The sequence below is a fragment of the Amphibalanus amphitrite genome, unplaced genomic scaffold, assembly GCF_019059575.1.
Source record: "Amphibalanus amphitrite isolate SeventyFive unplaced genomic scaffold, NRLGWU_Aamphi_draft 000030F_arrow, whole genome shotgun sequence".
Classification (NCBI taxonomy): domain Eukaryota; kingdom Metazoa; phylum Arthropoda; class Thecostraca; order Balanomorpha; family Balanidae; genus Amphibalanus; species Amphibalanus amphitrite.
In genome coordinates this window covers 985,427-1,009,547 of record NW_024881526.1, presented here as the reverse complement: position 1 = coordinate 1,009,547, position 24,121 = coordinate 985,427, and the positions used below count along the sequence as shown (strand labels likewise).

General features: G+C 52.0%; 2 protein-coding genes across 3 annotated transcripts in view; both read left to right on the top strand.

The window, feature by feature from the left end:
• The window catches only part of LOC122367042 (protein disabled-like), a 37,019-nt gene extending 26,478 nt beyond the window's left edge, over nt 1–10,541 (top strand). Inside the window, exons 4-9 of the mRNA XM_043339816.1 lie at nt 3,195–3,338; nt 4,252–4,377; nt 5,127–5,291; nt 5,601–5,969; nt 6,259–8,881; nt 9,964–10,541. Coding sequence (XP_043195751.1) covers nt 3,195–3,338; nt 4,252–4,377; nt 5,127–5,291; nt 5,601–5,969; nt 6,259–8,877 — 3,423 coding nt within the window. The 3' untranslated portion in view covers nt 8,878–8,881; nt 9,964–10,541. The remainder of the gene's footprint in view (nt 1–3,194; nt 3,339–4,251; nt 4,378–5,126; nt 5,292–5,600; nt 5,970–6,258; nt 8,882–9,963) is intronic.
• Nucleotides 10,542–11,500: 959 nt separating this feature from the next.
• LOC122366840 (deformed epidermal autoregulatory factor 1 homolog) overlaps nt 11,501–24,121 on the top strand; it is a 31,537-nt gene continuing 18,916 nt past the window's right edge. Inside the window, exons 1-3 of one of the 2 annotated variants that reach the window (XM_043339457.1) lie at nt 11,501–11,511; nt 11,686–12,212; nt 12,624–12,725. In XM_043339457.1, the coding sequence (XP_043195392.1) occupies nt 11,808–12,212; nt 12,624–12,725 (507 nt within the window). In that variant the 5' untranslated portion in view covers nt 11,501–11,511; nt 11,686–11,807. Of the gene's footprint in view, nt 12,213–12,623; nt 12,726–24,121 lie in introns of both variants that reach the window. The other variant, XM_043339468.1, reaches the window with a different exon arrangement.

Below are 24,121 nucleotides of genomic sequence, written 5' to 3'. Positions count from 1 at the left end.
CGGGAATAGTCCAATACTTGGTAGAAGGAATGAAGCTACCCTACAAAAATTACCGCGTGTAAATCGGTCAAGTGGTTGCTGAGATATAAGCCTCGCAAAAGCGTGACCACGGCCGGCCGGCCGGCCGGCCGCTCATACTCAGAAATTTCCGTTAGTTAATCTAAGGAAAGACTACGCTCGCTTCGCTCGCTCCGTAATAATTACCAGTATAGCGCCTTTTGGGGCGACTAACGGAGCGAGCGAGCGGGTGAGCCTTGCACGTGCGAAATTTCGAGGGGGTACCTCCAGCTGACTTGTGCACGGCACCCTACTAACCGGTCTCTAGCGATGTGCCAAATTTGAGCACAATCGGCCCAGCCGTTCTCGAGATCTGGAAGCGGCACCCTGCACGTGCGCACGTGCAAAATGGGTCCCAACTGACTTTTGCACGGCACTCTACTAACCGGTCCCTAACCATGTACCAAATTTGAGCGCCATCGGTCCAGCCGTTCTCGAGATCTGGAAACGACCCCTGCACGTGCGCACGTGCAGCAGCACCCCAACTCTGGCACATGGATATGCAGTGCCTAGTGGGTGCCTACCTACATGCCAACTTTCAGCGCAATCGGCCAAGTAGTTACCGAGATATTGCAACAATTACAAAAGTGACACCTCTTCGTTTTGCACGTGGCACGTGCATAAGGGGTCACCCACATGCATCGGGAATAGTCCAATACTTGGTAGAAGGAATGAAGCTACCCCACAAAAATTACCGCATGTAAATCGGTCAAGTGGTTGCTGAGATATAAGCCTCGCAAAAGCGTGACCACGGCCGGCCGGCCGCTCATACTCAGAAATTTCCGTTATTCTACGTACCAGTATAACGCCTTTTGGGGCGACTAACGGAGCGAGCGAGAGGGTGAGCCTTGCACGTGCGAAATTTCGAGGGGGTACCTCCAGCTGACTTGTGCACGGCACCCTACTAACCGGTCTCTAGCGATGTGCCAAATTTGAGCACAATCGGCCCAGCCGTTCTCGTGATCTGGAAGCGGCACCCTGCACGTGCGCACGTGCAAAATGGGTCCCAACTGACTTTTGCACGGCACCCTACTAACCGATCCCTAACCATGTACCAAATTTGAGCGCCATCGGTCCAGCCGTTCTCGAGATCTGGAAACGACCCCTGCACGTGCGCACGTGCAGCAGCACCCCAACTCTGGCACATGGATATGTAGTGCCTAGTGGGTGCCTACCTACATGCCAACTTTCAGCGCAATCGGCCAAGTAGTTACCGAGATATTGCAACAATTACAAAAGTGACACCTCTTCGTTTTGCACGTGGCACGTGCATAAGGGGTCACCCACATGCATCGGGAATAGTCCAATACTTGGTAGAAGGAATAAAGCTACCCCACAAAAATTACTGCATATAAATCGGTCAAGTGGTTGCTGAGATATAAGCCTCGCAAAAGCGTGACCACGGCCGGCCGGCCGGCCGGCCGCTCATACTCAGAAATTTCCGTTATTCTACGTAAGACTCCGCTCGCTTCGCTCGCTCCGTAATCATAGCCAGGGAGGGAAAATAATCGCATTTTCCAGATGAACTGACTAATTTGACGGACTGGCACTCACCTGTGATATTCCACTCAGCTGCTGTATCTACACTGATTAGATTTTGCCGTCATCAGGTTATATAAGCGCGTACGAGATTGAATAGCCAGGAAACTGGCGTGCCTTGGGGATTGGTGTGTTACGGTATCTGCCTGATCCGGCGGACCGCTGCCACCGGGCCTCCCCGGGACTGGGGCGCCGCGCTGCCACCGGTTGGACGCTGGTGCTTCCCCACTGCTGTGGCGCTGCCTGTTGACTCCCGCCGGCTGTCGGTAATGCTATCCGTCCGCTGCTGTATGGTTGTCGCTGCTGAATGCCTGTGAGTGACACGGGCGGGAACTACTCAATGCGCTGCAGTACCGAAAACAACTCTTCTCACAACTCGGGGCGTCCCCGCTCCGCCTCTCCCGAGTTGCGCATCTGACGGGTCAGCATAGCGACCAGCCAATGTCCTCCAGTCGCCCTACCCTCATCTCGCCCGCTCTTTTGACCAACCAGTGACCCCCGACCCTCTCCTCTCCTCGCCTCACCGGGTCTGCCGAGCGCCAGTTCTGCGACCGTCTGCCCCCGCCGGCCACCGCAGCGCAGCCCCCATTGAATTTCACATCATCTGCAAACTTCAGCGCCCATAACTCGGGGGAATTGCACTGCCAACTTTCCTTGAGGCGTATTCAACGCTTGGGCGGGTTTTCCCATTACAAGGCATCGCCGAATCTTCCGTCTGACTTCCCAATGTGGCCCTAAGCGTGTAAAAATGTTCTCTCTCGTTCACTGCGGACATCAAAACTTTGAACTTGCTATCGCCTTAACGTCATTAATTTTTATCGGAATACTAAGCGCGCTAATCGGCTTTACACAAGGGAAGATATGTTTTCTTTGGGAAAGCATGCAAATAAAACGGTATGACACTCTGGCTTATCTTATACGCTAGTTTGATGTATTTCAGCGAGCTTACTAGACATTGCTTGTTTACTAATCGCATAGCTGACAAGGCGAATTAGGTAAGGCCCTCCAAAGCAACTGGTTCTCACCAGAAGCAGCATGCCTTTACGATCAATGTTCCCATCCAGTTGCATCGGCCCCGTGCCGTCTCTGCCGGCTCCCCCTGGAGTCGGTGTGCCACTGTCGGCGGTGGCTGACCGGTCTGGCGCGTGCCGTCCGTCCCTACCGTCTGTTCAGCCCTTCTGGCCAGCCCGTCTGGTCGGCGCTGATTGCCGGCCTCATTAGAGACGGTCTGGTCACCGCACCAGGCCAGCGGCAGACGTGACAGGGTGTCTGGAACACAGACGCGCCTCTGGCCGGAAAGGGTAGTGACCGGGGCGGCTGGCCGACGGCAACAAATAAGGGAAACGATACACCGTCCTACCCTTGGTGAACCCTGCAGGCGGTGTTTGTGGGGCAACTAATTGGGCGCCATGTGTCGCAAATATATGAATATGTGTTTGCATTGCACGATACACAACACCATCGAAATGTAAATCAATACTCTATGACCGTCGGCGTTTGCGGCGCTGATAAATGATTTTGGGAACTTGGCGTTTCGTGACTCATACTGACCTTTGCGTACAATCGTTGATCATGACGGATGTTTTTGTTTCCCTCAGGACTGCCTGTACCACCACCCGGTGCACAAGATCTCGTTCATCGCCCAGGACATGACAGACAAGCGGGCGTTCGGCTACGTGTTCGGCTCGCCGGACACGGGACACCAGTTCTTCGGCGTCAAAACGGAGAAGGACGCGGGACAGGTGGGTGTGGGATGCTGACTGAGGCTAGACCGGCCCTGTGCTGCGGGTATGAAGCAGGACACGGGAACTGATAGCTCAGAAACGGCTACAGCTGAGGGGTTTGGGTGTGATAAAATACGTGATGTGTTTATATCAACCGTCAATGGCATTGCAGTGCTCGAACCTGTGTTGGGTTGATGTGATTTGTTATGTGAATTGCTTCAAAGTGCCTGCACGGCGCGATTGCGCGAGAGACAGTCCATCTGTTTGTCTCTGAGCCCGGTCTGTACAGCACAGACAGTCCGTCTGCCCGTCTCGGCCCGCTCGAGTGAGCGCTGACTCGGGTGGTCCGTACACAGCTGTAAACGCAGATAGGGCGGCGTTTTTTTGCTCGTTTGTTGGTCGGTTCAGTGTGGTTTATAGGTGCGATAGTAGCCGGCTCGACGGCCGGACAGGGAGCTATCGGGTGGTATTGGGAGTGTCCGCCGGCTGCCACCGAGCCGCCGCTCTTACTGCTGATAGTGGCTTCCGGTAGATGGGGGGGGGGGGGGGGGGCGGCACAGGAGGCCTCTCAAGTACCTGACAAAGTGTACCGGTACTAGAGGTCACAGCGACGGCACGTGTCAGTCGAGATCACTCCAGATATAACTAGTAGTGTGCGGCGCGTTATCAGGCGCTGCCTACTCATTCGGTACACTACGTTCCAACCCAGTAAATGTATGTTATCACATCACTTAAACCATGATATGTCTCTCATTACTTCTGGCCTGGAATTGGAATTGTTCTACCGTCACTGCGATTCCGGTTTCCTGGGCCCTCTCCTGGACATTTATCAGGGAAGCCGTCTCGTTCCGCGTCAGATTTATCGCCTGTCTCACGCCAGGGTATCGCTCAAACCCACTCGGTTCCACTGACATCCTACCACCGTTCCCAGGTTGTCATGGCAATGCGCGACCTCTTCCAAGTCGTGTTCGAGCTGAAGAAGCAGGAGATGGAAAAGAAGAAGCAGCGAATAGCTGAGGACCAGCAGCGAAAGTCGGGCGCCACCTCCTCAGCGCGGGTAAGAGCCAGGGCTGTTTTTGAAAGTGAGGATCAGCGCTGTTGGAATGGTGTGGGGTAGGGCTGAGGCGGAGGACCATGGTTATCTGACGTGAAGGAGGGGCTGAGAGCCTGAGTTGCCGGTATGGAAACTGTCCCGATTACGTGCCTCCCGCTGTTTTATTACTGCCTGAGTGAGGTCTGGCCGCCGGCGGATTCTGCCTCCCCCGTGTGTTCTGTCTTTCCGGAGGTGTGTCTCTTACAATCTTCCGGTCGCGAGTAACGGGTGTATGTCACGCGTTGTATTTAATCTGACACCTTGGGACTCTCCGCGCCGGCTCTCGGCGTGCCCTAAGGACCCAGGTGTGCCGGTCGTGACTAACCCCCGGTCGAAACTTTCCGTCGACGGCGGCTCGGCGATCGTTTGCCTGACTCAGAGGCGTATGTGCGCTGAGTCATTCCACTTCCGGGCGGGCCGAGCCGCGGCGCACGACGCGGCGGTACCTGCCGCCCGGCCGAGGGGTGGGCGCGGCCGGTTTACGGCCCGGCAGTTCGCGGCCGGAACCGCTATCGGTCGTAGTGCCTCCAGTATCTCCCGATGGTGTCTCTAATCCACCGTTAGATACCAGTTAGCGTCGTTACTGCGTTAGCGTATGCGTTACTGCGTTAGCGTGTGCGTTGCAGCGTTAGCGTTACAACGTTAGCGTTAGTATACCCGAGCGTTGGATTCCTCGCTCTCCAGTGACCTCTCGCGTCCGCGCTTCGTTACAGAGTTCCACGGGCAAGTCGACCAGCCACGTGACGGGCCCGACGTGGGCACTGGGCAAGTCGGCGCTCTCTGACTCGGTCTCTGGACTGTCGGTACACTCGGGCCACAGTGTGGACCTACTCGACCTGCAGATGGAGATCGAGAACATCGAGCAGGGCATTAGCCAGGTACGGAACGTCGAGCAGGGAGTGAGGGGAGGGGGTGGATGTGGTTTGCATGGATTGGCTGTTTTGATAGCAACGGTATTGTAGCGCTCCCACAATGTCGCTTAATCAAGACAAGGGCGCTCTGGCCTGTCAAGATATCACGTCACGCTGTACTTGTTTACAGTATATAGCTTGGCTTAGTATGGCGCAACTAATACGCAGCTGTTCTAAGTAAAGCGTAGCTACACTAAGTCTTCATTAAGCTACGCCAATATCCTATCCCATGTCTCTGCCCCACCCCGTCTTACTGACATCCCGCTGTGTCGGCAGATGGACCGCATGTCGCCACCGATGGAACCCGCCGCCGCCCACGCCCCCTCCCCCGCCCCCGCCGCCGCCGCCCACCCCGCTCCGGCGGCGGTCGCCCGCGGCTCTCCGGCACCGGTGCGAGCCGCAGCAGCAGCAGCGGCAGCTGCCGACCCGTTCGGAGACTCATTCGTACCGTCCCCGCTGCTGTCCCGGCGCGGCCGAACCACCAGCTCGGGTGGCAGCGGCTCGGGCGGAGTGCCCGTGGCCATCGCGCCGCCTCCGGCGCTGGCCAAGAGCCGCCACAGCTCGTCAGGGTCTGGCCGCGGCGCCGGCACGCCGCAGCCACCGCCGAGCGTGCCCAGCGCCACCGGCACCCCGGCGCACGCACCGGTCAGTAGAGGGGGGAGGATACAGGGCGCTGGGAGTGGGCTGGGAATGAAGTAGAGAGCGGATTACGAGCTGTTGCATGGGTAGTGTCGCTGCTATTTTCTCAGAATTCATCATGCGGCCCATGTTCCATGCTATCGTGATTTTGCATGTGACATCCTCAATCCTCATAACTAGTCGTGACAATTAATTATCTCACTCAGTTTTTTTTTATCTTGTGATGGTAATTTTGTTGGTTGTGTTTGGTGAAGTGAATAAGACTTGGCCTGACCCCGTGCTGCCCTCCCCACAGGTCGGTCACACGGAGCCGGACCCCACTCCGGCCGTCGATCCGTTCGACCTGTTCACCGACCTCGACCCCCTCGGCTCCGGCAAGGCCAAGCCGTATGTCGACAAAAAGGACTTCTTCTCCGACCTGAAGAAGCCCAAGCCGCGCCTGGACGGCCTGGCAGGAGAGGTGGCCCCAGTGCCGCCTGCGCCGGCGCCCGGGCCGCAGGGCCGCCGGCCACTCGACAAACAGACTCTGATGGAGCTGTACGAGAGCGAGGAGCGCCGGAAAGCCGAGAACTCGTTCGGTGATGACTTTGCCACGGCAGTGAACGGCAATAGCCAGGGATTCGAGTCGAGCTTCGCGGAAAGTGGTGATCATTCGAGTGCGATAGCGGCGGCGCCAGTGGCGGCAGCGGCCGCGCAGCCGCCGGCCGCGTCGGCAGTGACTTTCAGCACGGATTTCTCGGTGTTTGACTTTGACTCTCTGCGGACGGAGGCGGCGGCGGCGGCCGGCGGCGAGCCGGAGCCGGTGCGTGCCGACAGTCCGCCGGCGTTCTCGCCGCCGCCGGTGCCGCTGCCGCCGCCGCCGGGCCGGCCGCGCACGGCGGCCAGCCGCAGCGGCAGCAGCAGCCCGGCGCTGCTGCGCCGCGGATACCTCAAACAGACCAGCAACGGATCGGACACGACCCTCTCGGAACCGGAGCCGGCCGAGCCGGCGCCCGAGCCGCCGCCGCGGCCGGCACTCGTCCAGCCGCCGCCGCTGCCGCCCAAGAAGGCGCCGCAGCATGTGGTGATGAAGCCGCCGCCGCGGCCGCCGCACACAGAGGCTCGCTGGGACGTGGCGCCGCCCGGCTCGGTACCGCCACCGGTGGCCCAGGACGCGGGCGCGGCCGGGTCGCCGCCGCTGCCGGTGCCGGCGCGCCGCCCCCGCGTGTCCCGGGAACACCCGGACCTGACGCGCGCCAGCAGTCTGGGCGGCGCCGCCGTGCACAGGAAGGCAGCACGCGAGACGGCCAGCCTCGGGTTCAGCTCCTTGCCGCCGCTGGTCGGCGAGACTGGCGAGGCGCCGCACCCGGCTCCACCGCCCGTCAATCGCCACACCAAGGACCGCGGCAGGTCGGGGGCGCCCGCGCCGGCTCCCGGCCCGGCCGCCGACGAGCCGCCGGCCGCCGCCGACACCCTGCCGCAGCAGCTGCAGAGCACGAGTCTGGTGGATCTGGCAGCCAAGCTGCACATCTCCGTGAAGCGGCTGGGCCAGATGTCTGTGATGGAACTGGCGGCGCACATGGCTGCCACGGGCACCGCGCCTACCCTGGAGTCGGCAGCGCCACCCGCCGAACCCCCACCGCCTCCCCCGGCGGAGGAAGAGTCGCAGGAGGAGTCACCCAGCGAGGAGTTCAAGTCGCTCTCTCCCATCTCCAGCCCGGAGGTGTCCATCTACAAGAGCCCGCAGCTGCACCGGCGGGACCTGGAGCGCGGCGCGGCCGTCCGCTCGCCGGCGGCGCCGCTGCGGCCGGTGGATGCGCTCTCTGCCGTGTCTCCCGCAGCCACGCCGTCTCCGGTGCCGCCGCTGCTCGAGACGGTTGATGAGGACGTGTTCGCGCGGTTCGACGCCAAGTTCCCGCGAAGTCCGGTGGATACCCCCAACTCGCCGGATGACTTCCACTGTGAGTTTCCCGAACCGTCGGCTGGCGTGGGACATACCTCCCCTGCGCCGGCACCGGCACCGCCGGCCGCGCCACCGCCCGAGCCAGAGGACAAGTACGCTGTGTTCCGAGAGCTGGAGGCAGAACTGACTGGTGAGAGGCACCTGGCCAGTGCCGGCAGCGCGCCCGCCTCGGACGATAGTGAGGCAGAGCCGGACACGCTCGGCGCGGACCCGTGGAGCGCCGGACCGTCTCCCGCGCTCAGCAGTCACAAACACACCTTTGACGACGATTTTGGCGCGTCGGGTGAGCCGGCCGCTGCCGATTTCGCGCGGTTTGACTGTGAATTCGGCGCGACGGCGGCGAGCAGCTCTAGCGCCGAGTGGCCTCAGGAGGAGGCGCCGGCTCCGGCCTCGGCCTGGGAGCGGCCGCGGCCCGGTGGCGGCAGCGGTCGCTCGGTGGGCTCCTCTGCGGGCTGGCCACGGCCGCGCGCCGAGTCCGTCCAGTCGACCCAGTCGGTCCAGTCCGGACCGGGCTCAGAGACCAGCTGGGAGCAGCCAGCGCGGCCCGACCCGGACCCCGGCGTGTTCAACGCGGCCGCCTGGGGCCGGCTGAGCGGCGACGGCGACCGGTTCGAGCCCCCGCCGGCGGTCCGCCGGTCGGCGCCGCTCCACACTCAGCACAGCCAGTTCGACAACGACTTTGTGACGGCGACCGAGGAGCGCGGCAGTCTGGCCGACGAGGTGTCGTTCGAAGAGCGACGCCGCTCGCCGGCTGTCGTCGACGATCCGTTCACCTCGACCGACCCGTGGGCGACGACGTCTGAGGTGCCGGCGCCGGCGGCCGCGCCCTTCCCGGCGCCCGCCGTCGATCCGTTCGCCGACGACGAGTTTTTCCAGTCGCCGGAGGGCATTCAGAGCGACCCGTTCAAGCAAGATCCGTTCGAGCGCAGCTGGGCGTCCGAGTTCAACGCCACACACGCGCACCAGCAGTAGTCAGGTACGGGCGGGGGTGAGGAGGGGAGGGGTGGAATTGGGTCCATGGGAAGGTCAATCAGGGAGGAAGGAGGGAGGAGCTCAGGTGTGCGTGGGTTGCGACGCCGCTTTTCGGCTGGCAGAGCAATGGAAGTCTGCGGTAGCCGGTAAGGTGTCATTGTGTCAGTAAAAGTGATGCTGTGGTGTATTGACGAGTCATGGTTTTGCTGTCACAACACTGCTGTAATATGGCACGATATTGCAAATATTTATCGCGAGTGGGTCACAATCACAATCGGATTGTCTCGGGGATTTTCACATTTTTTGTGGTCAATGAGTACACTTTGAATCAATTTTAAGTGTTCAGTTACATTGTTCATCAATCAGTGTTTACATTTACATGACAAGTGCATGCATGACATATTGTGTTGTTGCCTTTTACTTTACTGGTAACTCTGCCGCAATATCAGAAATATATATGTTCATGAAAATTGCGATTCTTTCGCCAAATCGAGCTGTTCGACGAGACAAAATAAGTTGAGTTGCAAATGTACCCTGATTGTGGATCACAGGCGGTCAGTTACTCGATGATCTTGCACTGCCCCGAGTAATACCGCTAGTAACGCCGCGTCTGACTCTCAGTAAATGCTGTCTCCCCCTTTGCAACGCGGCAGGATGCACTCATGACGCCCGTATGTTGGCATTGGCCGATAGGGTCGTGTGGGAGGCAGTAAACGTTCTGCTGTCTATAAAAGCTGAAACAGACTCCTTCCGCAGTAAGGAAATCACACGCGAGAGCCTTTTCAAATACATTATATCACGCTCGCATCAGTGGTCGCAATCGCACCTTTCGCGTGCGATTGATGCGAGCAGATTTCATGTATTTGAATAGGCTCTCACATATAGTTTCCTGACTGCGGAGTCTGTTTCAGCCTTAAATGTGGGGGTCCTGTTCTGTTGCCTATTATGTCGCGCTTAGGACATTCGTGTGTTGATGTCGGCAAGCCTGAATGATGCATCATCAGTTTGTCTGGTCCACTGCCTGTATCTGTACTCTGTATGCCTGTCTGTCCTGTTAATCTGTAGCTGTTTGTGGTCGCGTTTCAGCCGGACTCTGGTCTGCCATCCGCCGCGGCCTGCCCCGCTCGGTCGTCTGTGGACAACGGAGGGTCGCAGCCTGCCGTCACCGATCTCAGAAACTCATACTCGCGTGTACCTCTTCGTACAAACTGACAAGTCATTTTCTCATAGCTGCTCTTGCAACTGCAGATCTGTTCATTGTGATAGCGTCGCTCGGGCGGCGCGCGATTGGACGTCGGCCCTATGACGTCACGCGTGCGGCGGCGGTGATTGGCGGCTCGCCGGTGACGTCACGCCGGCGGCGGCCGGTGATTGGACGCCGGTGCTCCGAGTGGACAGTGGTGCTGTGCTAGTGTCCTGCGCACCCGTGACACTGTGACGTCATCATATTGTGTGTGAGTGTGCGTTCGCGCTCGTGCGGTGACGTCATCACCGCTTGGTAGCCACTGTGTGGACGCGGCGCCTGCTCGTATCGTTTATGCTGTCTGACTAAATACTAAGCAATCCAGTGTATTTTGTGTTGGGGACTTGTGCGCTTGGCGTTTGTTCAAGTGTCCACGATTTGCCTTCTTTGAATGCTTCAGCCAATATAACAGCGGTCATGTGAGAGATTGTTTGTCCATAATTTCTATGATGGACTGATGAGTGCGCGATTCACATTTATATTTTAAAGCAGGGGTTCATGTATGCACCTATACGCTGACCTGAGATATCATAGATATTAGTGGTATAAAATGAGCTGAAATATTGTCTTCGTGACTGAACGACTGAACGTACGTACCTAGGCAGGTACTTTAACTCTTGTGCAATATGCAACTTTGATGGTGAGTAAGAAGGGAAATTCGTCAGTGTGGAGGTCCATATTTGCGTAACGTACGCAGACATGGAAAGGTCGCATGGGGGTGTTCATCGGTTTCATATCAAACATGGTCCACACGGCACACACCGCCACAACTCACCCTTCGTGCAGAGTCCAGAGCACGCATCTCCTTTTGGCGCACTATCGCTACCTAAAGGTATGCTCGTATACAGAATTTCGTCGCACGGTCTTCGGCGAACATAAAGATGTAATAACGATTAACGCCCTCCCTCCCTTTGCATGGCTCCTTTCTGTCTGAAAGTAGGTAGGTACTCTGAGTTTTATATGTATGTATCAATATAATGCAAGGGTACCTATAGTTTTCTATATACTCTACTATGAAGGCTTGAACGTCATGCTCAATTTATTGCTCTCCTTTAGACGTTACAACTTAGGTACTTTGGTAAGAATGTAGTATGTACCTTATTTCGGGCCCAAGTAAGACCAGTTGCTAAGAATTGCAAGCAGCGCCTTTTATTTATCTGTCAAATACCTACTACTAAGAATTATTGAAAGTTGTTCTGTTGACTCGGTCTCGGAGCACGGGTTCGTCCACTTGACTGTGATTTAGACGTGACAGTAAAACTTTGTTTGCTTTTTCTGCATGTATTTAAAAAATTTCGCTCTTAGCGCAATGTGTGGTATTTTTTGTAACCTTGGTGGGGGCGACGAAAGCGCCGCAATCGGCAATCAATCAATCCATCCCCGCGTTCGATGTCTCCCGAGCGACGAAGATTCTACGTCATTCGGCCAATCATGTTCCATAACCGCAGCCCAGCCCCCGCTGACCTTGAACGTGATTGGCCGGACGACGTAGAATCTTTGCCGTCCGAAAGACATCGAACGCGGGGCATATGTCTTATGAAGCGATGTTTAATGTCAAATGTTAGCCTAGTTCAAGATTCTTGGCCTAGGTTATCTTTGTTTTCTTATTGCTCGATTCCTGGCTCGAAACAGTAAAAGATAAATTTGTCCTTGAATCGGTGCAGCGGCGCAGAGTCAGAGTGGGCTCATGGCTTTTGTGACAGGAACCCGCCAGCTGAGGGTACATCATGCTGGATACTTGTATGTGCGTGATTACTACAAGGAGAGCTGTGACTCAACCTACTACAAGTGCTCGCTGGCATCACATTCTACAAGGAAGTGTCATGGCCGGGGTAAAGTACGGGGCGCAATTTATGTGAATGAGTTTGAGGTCACTCGAGAACACAACCATGAGGCTGATGTGCGTTATATGGAGAATGGGACGACCAGAACAGTCATGAAACAAATGGCAGAGATAAAAGAGGAGTCTGTGAACAAGATCATGGTGACCACTCAGCAGCAGCTGTCTCAGTCTAAGTCTGATGCCACCCAAGCTGAATCTGTCTTGCCGAGAACCTCTGACCGCATCCGTCACTCCAAGTCCAGGCAGCAGGTAACTGCCAACTTCTGCAGACTGGTGACTGCCAGGCTGACCTGGCAATGCCAAATGCCATGAAAAAGCATTTCTCGAGGTATTTCATGTATCTAAAATTGTATACTATTTGCATTGCTCTGCTGTTATGCCTTATGACAGCGAGCAGGTTTAGGGATATCAAATTGCTTAAAACAACTGATGACATATACCCAACTGATTTATTCATTCATGTATTCGGTTTTCCTTTATATAACCATTGCCTTTGAATGTGATTTTCAAATTGAGAGGCTGCTTTCCTTCATGCACCTGCTTATACACAGATGTTGCATGCTAAGTTGTTTGAGTAGAGTGAATTTACATTTCTACAGACCAAAGTTTCATTTTCAACTTCTTGTGCATGTTAAGAAACTCTATTTGTGGCCTTTTCAGTGTGATTTGTCTGCAAACACTGGCAATGATGCTGTCTGGCAGTCTGAGTGGCAGAGCTGGATGAATGCTGCAGAAGCTGATGTTCTGGATGTTTGCTGCAAGGTAGGTGTATCTTGGGTGTATCCAAGCAAAAGTTATGGAAGAAATCAGGGGCTATGCCACGGGGGGGGGGGGGTCACGGGGGTCCGACTCTGACCCCCCCCCCCAATAATTTACTGGGGGGAGGTTAAGTAATCTTGGGGGGGAGTACGGTACCCATAATATTCCAGATACCTATAAGCTTGTTTTCATGATAAAATGTCTAAATCATTCACAGCATGCATTTTGAATGTGTTGATAGTCGTATAGCTAAGGAATCGAATATCTAGAAATGTAGGGAACCCTTAGGGGCGTTCCACGACAAATCGACAAATAAAAAAATAAAATTGCACCCTCATATTTTATTTTTCGTTGAAAACTGGTGTAAGGGGTTGTGATGGGCGGGGAAGCCAGCTGTGGCAAGGATTTTTTTCTTCGAACAACGGTTTCCGAGATATAGCCTCGGGCAATTCCCGGAGGTTGCGCTGCAGCCCTATGTTTGGCGGCCTATAACTAAAAAACTATTGGTTTTCTACGATAAAAACTTAATATGGTTCAACTCACAATCAACCAGCAAACATTTTGGCTATCTCGGATTTTCAATTTTTGAAAATTTTGATCACGTGGCCTTTTGACCTATTTTTCGAAGAGTGACCTTGATATTTTCCCCACTGAAAGTTGCAATTTTGTCTGATGACGATTAAAGCCTTATCAATTGTCATTCATATGCGAAAATAAAAAAGTGGATATCGCCCTGCGTTGACCTCAGGCCAGGTCATTTTTATGACCTGTCCATTATTACGAGCGGGAGCGACAGCGAAATCTCGAGAATAAAGCAAGATAGCGACAAGCGGTAAACGGTGCAGGGTACACACGGATAAGGTCTATAATTTTTACTGAGGTCATTTTCAGGTCAGGTCAGAGATGACGTCACAGGAGCAAAAAGGAAGTCAAAATTGCGGCACTACATATATATGAAGTTTTTCTCGAATAACTTTCAAGGTATCCCAGCTAGGAACAAACTAATATCACCATCGTGATCCTCTCGTCGATCCGCATCGAAACATATGTATGTTGACCTTTCGACCTTTCGAGGTCAACATACATAGGTTTCGATGCGGATCGACGAGAGGATCACGATGGTGCGATTAGTTTGTTCCTAGCTGGGATACCTTGAAAGTTATTCGAGAAAAACTTCATATATGTAGTGCCGCAATTTTGACTTCCTTCTTGCTCCTGTGACGTCATCTTTGACCTGACCTGAAAATGACCTCAGTAAAAATTATAGACCTTATCCGTGTGTACCCTGCACCGTTTACCGCTTGTCGCTATCTTGCTTTATTCTCGAGATCTCGCTGTCGCTCCCGCTCGTCACGTGACCTAAGGTCAACTTTTGACCTTTCGACCTTTCGAGGTCAACATACATATGTTTCGATGCGGATCGACGAGAGGATCACGATGGTGCTATTAGTTTGTTCCTAGCTGGGATACCTTGAAAGTTATTCGAGAAACACTTCATATATATGTAGTGCCGCAATTTTGACTTCCTTTTTGCTCCTGTGACGTCATCTTTGACCTGACCTGAAAATGACCTCAGTAAAAATTATAGACCTTATCCGTTTGTACCCTGCACCGTTCACCGCTTGTCGCTATCCTGCTTTATTCTCGAGATCTCGCTGTCGCTCCCGCTCGTAATAATGGACAGGTCATAAAAATGACCTGACCTGAGGTCAACGCAGGGTGATATCCACTTTTTTTATTTTCGCATATGAATGACAATTGATAAGGCTTTAATCGTCATCAGACAAAATTGCAACTTTCAGTGGGGAAAATATCAAGGTCACTCTTCGAAAAATAGGTCAAAAGGTCACGTGATCAAAATTTTCAAAAATTGAAAATCCGAGATAGCCAAAATGTTTGTTGGTTGATTGTGAGTTAAACCAAAAAAAAGTTTTTATCGTAGAAAACCAATAGTTTTTGAGTTATAGGCCGCCAAACATAGGGCTGCAGCGCGACCTCCAGGAATTGCCCGAGGCTATATCTCGGAAACCGTTGTTCGAAGAAAAATCCTTGCCACAGCTGGCTTCCCCGCCCATCACAACCCATTAGACCAATTTTAAGCAAAAAATAAAATATGAGGGTGCAGGGCACTTGTCGATTTGTTGTGGAACGCCCCCTTATAATGTCGTGACACACGAAGTACTCTCCCCGGTCTACATGGGAGTGTTTCCACCATTCAGCGGCGTCACCACGGTTTCAGAACTTTTAAGCTCTAAGGACATTTTTTCCAGGGCAACGACACAAGCATTTGCCTGAGTCTGGTCGCCAATACCCACCTACACTCAAATCTGCGTTCCTCGTTGGATTTCGGCCACTTTAATTTAAAACCGAGGGAGAATAATTAATATTTATTTGAAGAAAAAAAACGAAGAAGTTACGCGGTTGTAGGCATATCTTCAGATTATGAAATGCGTGCTCACGTCCGTCTGCCTATGCATGTGACACCTTGGTACTTTCATAATACATTAACCCTCGCCGGCACAGGGGGGGGGGTGACGCAACGCCCCCCCCCCAAGGTTTTTCGCGAATAACTCGCGTAAAAAGCGGCCGATAGCGACGAAACTTCCAGTACCCTCGCATTGATCAATTTTACACCTACCCTGAAAATTTCATGACCCTGACCCGAATGACCTTTGACCTGTGACCTACTTTCCGAGACCATGTTTGGCCGGAATCGCGATTCGGCTTAGTGTCGACTCGCATTAGCCGCGCGTTTGCAAGCTTTTCGTAGTTTCAAACGCTCAAACATGTGATTTGCTGTTGCTCCCATGCATTAGGGTGGATGTCAAGGTCACCTGAAGGTCGGGTCAGGTCATTGACCTTTGGTGACCTCGGTTCACTTTTTCGAGTTTTACATGTTTTTAGGCTAGTTTTTGGAGCTGAATTCGAATTTAGCAGCCATTTGAACATTTACGAAGTAGTTTTGGTGTCTTCGTAACATGTAACGAAGCTGTCAGAGGTGGTTGACACGTACAGTGGTCTCTCTCGCGGGTTTTAAGCGTAGGTTTTGCCTTTCTAGCTATATCTTTTCGTCTTCAGCTTTGAAGGTTTGAAGATGCCTGGATGTAGCCAGTCGAGTTCGTTTCAGCAATCATGCTGGGCACCTGCAGAATCGGCTCGGGTGTCTCCTCGGGTGACTGGGAGACAAACTCGACCAATTTCTCGGATGAGTGCCGGCCTCCTTGACCAATTTCTCGGATGAGTGCCGGCCTGCCGTATCCAGCTTTACGGCGACCACACACACGTGCCTGGAGGGTACCGTCACATCCGTAGGGAGGCACACCGCTCGGGGGCCTTTTTATTTACCGTGGCGATGTTGTCGCGACTGTACGCAAGGCAAAACACATGTGTTCAAACTGGATGCGGAGCCGTGGAAATTTCAGACGGCTCCGGCTCCGGCTCCGGCTCCGGAGAAAAAAATCGGCTCCGGCTCCGGCTCCGGCTCCGGGTGAAATGTTATGGCGGCTCCGACTCCGGCTCCGGCTCCGAGTAAAATGGTCCGGCTCCGGCGGCTCCGGCTCCGGCGGCTCCGGCTCCGACTCAGTACATCCCCTATGCAATCAATTAAATACGGGTGGAAGAAAAATTGGATTGGTTATACGCGTTACTCTTTGCCATGACCGGCTCATGACCGCGTCCCCGCGTAAACGCACCTCGGAGAGAACTGGCAGAACAAGGACTAGGAAGCGATGGCATTGGAAACGCAGTCGCCGCGAATCGGAGTTCACTGAACCATCGTAAGCTGACACCCGTCTCGGCAGAGACGGTGCTGGGAGTCGCAGTCCACTGCACTGGCTTGAAAACAATGGCCGTCACCTGATGACCGGTCCTCATGTTCTGGGGATGCAGTAGACGTGGGTGGGGGGGGGGGGGGAGGAGCAGACAGGAAGTTGATTGCGTACTGTGGGATACTGGGGATATTCGGCTTTTTTCATTCACTTGATGGCCCATGACGTAAGAACATACCATATGTTTCACTGCCTTGTACTGTCAAACCGAACTAGGTCAATTATTTTTTTCCTCTTCAAAAAATAAAAAGGAGCCGGAGTCGCCCCCTTTTTTGGCGGCTCCGGCTCCGGCTCCGGCTCCGGTCTATATTGTTTCACGGCTCCGGCTCCGGCTCCGGCTCCGGGCAAAATATGCCGGCTCCGGCGGCTCCGGCTCCGACTCCGGCTCCGGCTCCGCATCCCTGGAAAGAGCTGAGCAAGTTGCGCCATTATCGTGTCCCGGGTTCTTTGCGTCTCCCCAGTAAAGGGAGCTCCAAATACTTCTAGGAGTAGGGACAGTCCCTAGTAGTTTTCGATTATTTCAAAACTTCTAGGGACAATGTCCCTAGTGTCCCTAGTGGTGGTGGTGACGCCCATGCCACCATTGTTGTCACTACTAGGAATGCGTTTAAGATCGTTAGGATTAGCTAGGTATGCTAGAATTTGGCTTTAGTGTTGTGGGGGATGGGGGGGGGGGTCAGCTTGCAGAACACAGACACTAGGTACCTACCTTAAGAGAGCTTCAAGTCGATATTAGAATCCTCTTTCCATGTGAGGTCATCCTAGAGTCTCAGGGGGGGGGGGGAGGGGTCCAAGTCGGTCTTTCAGCGCCTCATACTAGCCTAAGCAGCCTCACAGTTCACAACATCCTGAAGTAATCTGCAATAATCCGCATAGGGCTTTGAATGCAGGTTCATAGAGGTAGGAGTGAACATCCACAAGTTACAACCCCAACAGGATCTTCATGACCTGACCTTTGTCTCTAGTCTCTAAGGACCCACTGCCTAGTGCAGAGTGCTATATGAGGACAGGGCTTCTTCAAATCCCTCCAACAACTGCTAAAGTCCTGCGCTTTCTAGAGTGCGCTATCTAGAGTCTACATAGATATATGAGGGCCTACGTAGGTACAGGGACCCGCAGTTGCTTCTGTACACACTAGTATTTCAGCGTATTCTTGGCCTGTGACACCGTTGGAGGCGAATTGGGAAATGATTGTGTGCTTATTAAAACCACCATCTGAAGGGCTTTAAACTGATGTGCTGCTCTCCTAATTCAGTGAACTTTTTATGGCTATATCAGCAAAACACTGTTTTCAGCGCTTTTTCCTGCCCCATTCCTTCTGAAACCTGGAACCGCTTATTCCATTTACTCCTGCCATCTGACGATGGTCGTGCTGACTACTAGTTCCGGCGCTAGTTACTGCTCCAGTTTTGCACCCGGCACAAACTCAGGCGGCACCGGGCCGTGGCTCGACCATGGGGAGGGTCGGACCGAGCCGACTGCCTGGGGCGCGGTTAGATCGGACGCCCTGCTGGGGAAGGGGACGGGAGTGAGGGGGAGTGGAGGAGGTGGTCACGTGTTCCGTCCAAGCTCGCAGACTACCTGACGTGTCCTGCGCCCAGCCATGTTCCGTGATCCAAAATGGCACGAGAGCTGTGGAATGCCTGGAGGAGACGCTTCGAAAGCGAACTTCAGCAGCACTAATTCACCATATTCTGTGGAGATAAATTAATATTATCTTAATGCAGAAAAAATTGTATGCCCAAGCTGTATAAGCTGTATCTTTTTAAAAGTTGTATATATAATTATTTTAGGGACTTATAGGTTTCGTATACACAGTGAATTGTGTTACAATAAGCCGTTTCGCTGTTATGGTTACTAACTGAAGAGTTATCCTTTTTTTCTCACAGGGAATGACAATACAATAACAATATAACAATACGAATAAAACCAGACGTTTCGCACAAAAAAGTGCCTCCGTCAGTGGCAAGAAATGAGAAATTAGGCATACATGTTTTCTTTCGATAACATCGATGAAGTAGTTATCTTTATTTTTTAAAGATACTAGAGGTACAGGTTTACGCGATAACTGTATGTTTTGATTTATGTTATGTTACGGGTGCATTAGTTTGGGTGATTGACTTGTATTTTAGCTGTATTATTTGGGTAGATTTGGGTAGCTGTTTTTAATTGAACTGTAAGGGATGGTGATAATTGCGGGGTGTTCAAGTGTTTTGTATGTTGGGCCCTTTTTGAACTCAACCCTACCCCTACCCTACCCTATCCTACCATACCCCCTACCCTACCCTATCCTACCATACCCCCTACCCTACCCTACCCTACCCTATCCTACCATACCCCCTACCCTACCCTACCCTACCCTACCCTACCCTACTACCCTACCCTACCCTACCCTACCATACCCTACCCTACCCTACTACCCTACCCTACTCTACCCTACCCTACCCTACCCTACCCTACTTCCCTACCCTACTCTACCCTACCCTACTTCCCTACCCTACTCTACCCTACCCTACTACCCTACCCTACCATACCCTACCATACCATACCCTACCCTACCCTACTCTACCCTACCCTACCCTACCCTACCCTACCCTACTTCCCTACCCTACTCTACCCTACCCTACTACCCTACCATACCCTACCCTACCCTACCCAACCCTACCATACCCTACCCTACCTTACCCTACCCTACCCTACCCTACCCTACCCTACCCTACCTTACCCTACCCTACCCTACCCTACCCTACCCTACCCTACCCTTACACTACCCTACCCTACCCTACCCTACCCAACCCTACACTACACTGCCACCGACAGTCCAAGTTTCAGCTAAATCGGCCCAGAAACGGCCGAGATATTGCAAAAACAAATTAATTGTATTTACTGGTGAATCCTCTTGGTGAGCGGTGCCCGGCGTCGGTATTCATTGCCAAAGGTCAACGATCTCCCGGCTCTGATTTCGCTCAGTTTTGCAAGCGAACAACTGAACCTAAAGCACGTGCCTTCTGCTCGGCGCCGGTCGCGGCCCCACCACGTGCACACCGCTGAACCCATCCCCTCGAAAATTTAATACGACAAATGAGTGCACGCGTCCGACTTGCAGCGAAAATTTCACCCCCGTAGCCCTGACCGTTCCCGAGCAATAGTCTGTTGCCGATTCTAGTGTTAACCCTATGGCACACCACGTGAGCACGCGCCACGGGCGCACCCCTGGCCGCATCGTGCCCAAAATTTAATACGACCTGTTGAATGACGTGACCCACGAGCCGTGAAAATTTCACCCCCCTGCGTCAATCGACGGCGCCGCTATAAGCGTTTTTGGGCGTAACCCCGACGGCGGACTTTTTAGGATTTATAATATAGACTAGAGGTACAGGTTTACGCGATAACTGTATGTTTTGATTTATGTTATGTTACGGGTGCATTAGTTTTGGGTGATTGACTTGTATTTTTAGCTATATATTGTTTGGGTAGATTTGGGTAGCTGTTTTTAAAACTGTAAGGGATGGTGATAGTTGCGGGGTGTTCAAGTGTTTTGTATGTTGGGCCCTTTTTGAACTCAACCCTACCCCTACCCTACCCCTACTCTACCCTACCCTACTACCCTACCCTACCCTACCCTACCCTACTACCCTACCCTACCCTACCCTACTACCCTACGCTACCCTACTATCCTAACCTACCCTACTACCCTAACCTACCCTACTACCCTACCTAACTCTACCCTACCCTACCCTACCCTACCCTACCCTACCCTACCCTACCCTACCCTACCCTACCCTACCCTACACTACCCTACCCTACCCTACCCTACACTACCCTACCTACCCTACCCTACCCCTACCCTACCCTACCCTACCCTACCCTACCCTACCCCTACACTACCCTACCCTACCCTACCCTTACACGACCCTACCCTACCCTACCCCTACACTACCCCACCCTACCCTACCCTACCCTACCCTACCCTTACACTACCCTACCCTACCCTACCCTAACCTTACCCTACCCTACCCTACCCTACCCTATCCTACCCTACTCTACCCCTACCCCTACCCTACCGTACCCTACCCTACCCTACACTACCCTACCCTACCCTACCCTACCCTACCCTACCCTGCCCTACCCCTACCCTACCCTACCCTACCCTACCCTACCCTACCCCTACCCCTACCCTACCCTACCCTACCCTACCCTACACTGCCACCGACAGTCCAAGTTTCAGCTAAATCGGCCCAGAAACGGCTGAGATATTGCAAAATCAAATTAATTTGTATTTACTGGCGAATCTCCTTGGCGAGCGGTGCCTTGTGTCGGCCTTCGTTGGCTCTGATGCTTTTCACTCAGTTTTCTAAGCGAAGAACTGAGCCTAAAGCACGTGCCCTCTGCTCGGCGCCGGTCGCGGCCCCATCACGTGCACACCGCTGAACCCACCCCCTCAAGAATTTAATACGACAAATGAGTGCACGCGACCGACTTACAGCGAAAATTTCACCCCCGTAGCACTTACCGTTTCCGAGCAATAGCCTGTTTTTGCCGATTCTAATGCTAACCCTATGGCGCACATGAGCACGCGCCACGGGCGCACCTCCGGCCGCATCGTGCCCAAGATTTAATACAACCTGTTTTATTACGTGACCCACGAGTTGTGAAAATTTCATCCTCCTGCGTCAATCGACGGCGCCGTAATAAGCCTTTTTGGGAGTAACCCCGACGGCGGCGGCGTGGGCGGCGGCGGACTTTTTAAGATTTATAATAGTAGATATTTTCAGCAGTTTTTTAAGCACATCATGGAAGCTTATAAACATTTGTGTATTTTATCGGCAACCCGGCTGGCCAGACCGAGACGGTGCCGCATTTAGTTCTCATCGATGTTAAACCTATACACTTATTTTTCTCCACTGACGAAGGCACGTTGTTGTCCGAGACGTTTGGTTTTATTCGCATTGTTTTTTATATTGCCATTGTCCGTGAGAAAAACATACTCATATGGACTGGTCTCAGTTCATATAGAAATTGTTGCACATTCATCAACACAGATAACATGAATATTAGCCCTCACCACACATATAAGTAGAGGTAAGTAGACCGCGCCCGCTGTTTTACACCAATAAATCGCGGCAAAGCGAAAGATTGCGACGATTCTTTGGTGCCCTGGAGTTAATCAATTTTACAACTTCCCGGAAAATTAAATAGCCCTTATCATTTATGCATCTTGTCTGATAATTTTAAATCCCTGAACCAAATTACCTTTAACCTGTGATTATTTTTCTCAAGATCATGTCAGGCCAGAATAGCAATTGAAAGTCAGCGCACATCTTCTGTGTGTTTCCATAGTCGTTTCGTGATTAGCAACGTGACAACATGTGAAATATACTATCTAAATGTTTGTCTCATTAATTGTTGTGGGTGCCAAGGTCACGTGAAACTCAGGTTAAGGTCATTTACTTGAAATGATCTCGGTTAACTTCCTTAAATTTACACCTTTTTACTGTGGTTTTTAGGAAGTGTTGGTTTGAAATTTAGCACCCATTTTAGCATTTGAAAACTAGGCATACTTAAGTATCAGTTATAGTGCCTATGCAATATGTTGCCAGGCTGTAAGTGCTGGTTAACATTCTATAATCTATATAGCCGGCAGAACGCCTAATGGGTGATCTGGCGTGACCCGTCCTACCCCAAATGCTTTGATACATCATCTTTGATCAAAGCAAGTGCAAATTCGCAGTCAGAAGCAAGCCAAGTCCCAGCAAACTTCACTTGTAGAAATTCTAACAGGACCCAATTTTCCGTGCTTTTGGGTTATTAACCTGATCTGGGAGGTCAACCAGTGACCTAGGATCTCAGCATTGACCAGGACATAAAAATAATTGGCTTTTTCTCGTCAGCGATGACCAGAACCCTCAAATCATCGGATTTCTCTCGTCACGAGCAGCACGCTCTTTTTTATTTTTTAGCGAAGCTCTGGCTCTTTTTATCAAGGGCCGAATGGCTGAGGGTTTCTACGCCCCTCCGCTACATGTAAGACGCTGAAAAGAAATGCCTAAATAGGTGAGGGTTAAATATCGATTGCTTTTTAAGTGCCGAAGCCCGAAACACTTTAATTTACTTCGATAGCAGTTTTTAAGACCAACAAGCTCGAATAATATAACTTCTTGAACAATGTAAGCAACACATAAAATGAATCGTGAGAGAAGCGGCTCAAGATTAATTGAACTATGAGACACTTAATAAAAAAACGGCATAGATTAGAAACTGCACCTAACTTGCACTGGTTTTTAAACCTTTTTGTTGCAGACTGGTAGATTAAATTTTAGGATTGATTTCAGCTGATGCTCAAATGGAGCTATTCATTCGTTCATACATGCGACCATCCAATTCCATTCATAAAAGAAGCCAGTGACAAAATTGTTCATTTTAGATAAGTGTGAAATACAAACTCAATAAAAGTTTAATGATACGGCAAATTTGACAGCTTTTATAATGAACAGACAAATAACTCTTGTTGAAGCACTTGCTGTATGTAAGGCATAGGTATAAGTTCTATGAGAAAAAAACACTTTTAAATGGCCTCCTTACAATGAAATACCGAACGATGAAATAATGAAATGATTATTGATGATTTCGACCACAGGTCATTATCAAAATAAGCCAGACAGAACTTTTGTCGACAAAAGTTGAGTTTGACAAAAGTTCTGTCTGGCTTATTTTGATAATGACCTGTGGTCGAAATCATCAATAATTATTTCATTATTTCATCTTTCGGTATTTCATTGTAAGGAGGCCATTTAAAAGTGTTTTTTCTCATAGGACAAATAACTCTAACGAATCAAGGTTGCGAGCCCCAAATAGGGGAGAGTGATTTATAGATGAGCCAAGGGGCAAGTTTAGCCACCCCATGTTTCTCAGCTCCTATGGCGCTGATTGACTTGAGCTTCCATGTGCCGTTCGCTTACGATGCTGTAGTATTTCACGTGAGACGGCAACGTTCTCACGCTCAGCACCCGGTAACATGTGGTATCGCCCCTGATAACTAAGACATGTTTTGCCTTTAAAATGAGATGGTTGTTATCTGCGGTGCATGGTTATTTTCCTTAGCGGGTGTCATTAATCGAAAATGGCCACGGGTGGGGCAAGATGAGCCATTTTCACCTGGGGGAAGATGAGCCGGATAAGCCATTGTTGTCTCCGCTGTCGAAAACCAAACTGAGCTGCGCTTGTATCTGCTGAATAAAAATGGTAGGAAATTGTTTTTCTTTGTTGATTACACAAGTTGTAAGTGATTTGCAGATTATCTGAAGGATAAAATGATTTCTTTCGTGATAGAAAACTTGACGAGTTATTGGAAGGCTTAAAACAATCACTTTTTGATGGAGGAAAAAAACTTTGCCATAAGTATGTATGTCATGGAGTAAATAAAAGAGCCCACTCTTCGCCGCGCCCGGGAAAAGAAGAGGTTCGCTTTTTCCTTCCATGCTCAACTTTCCCCACGACGTGTCTCAACTTACCCCGCCCATGGGGTAAGATGAGCAACGTGCAAGATGATTTTTGACGTAGCCTTTCAGTACA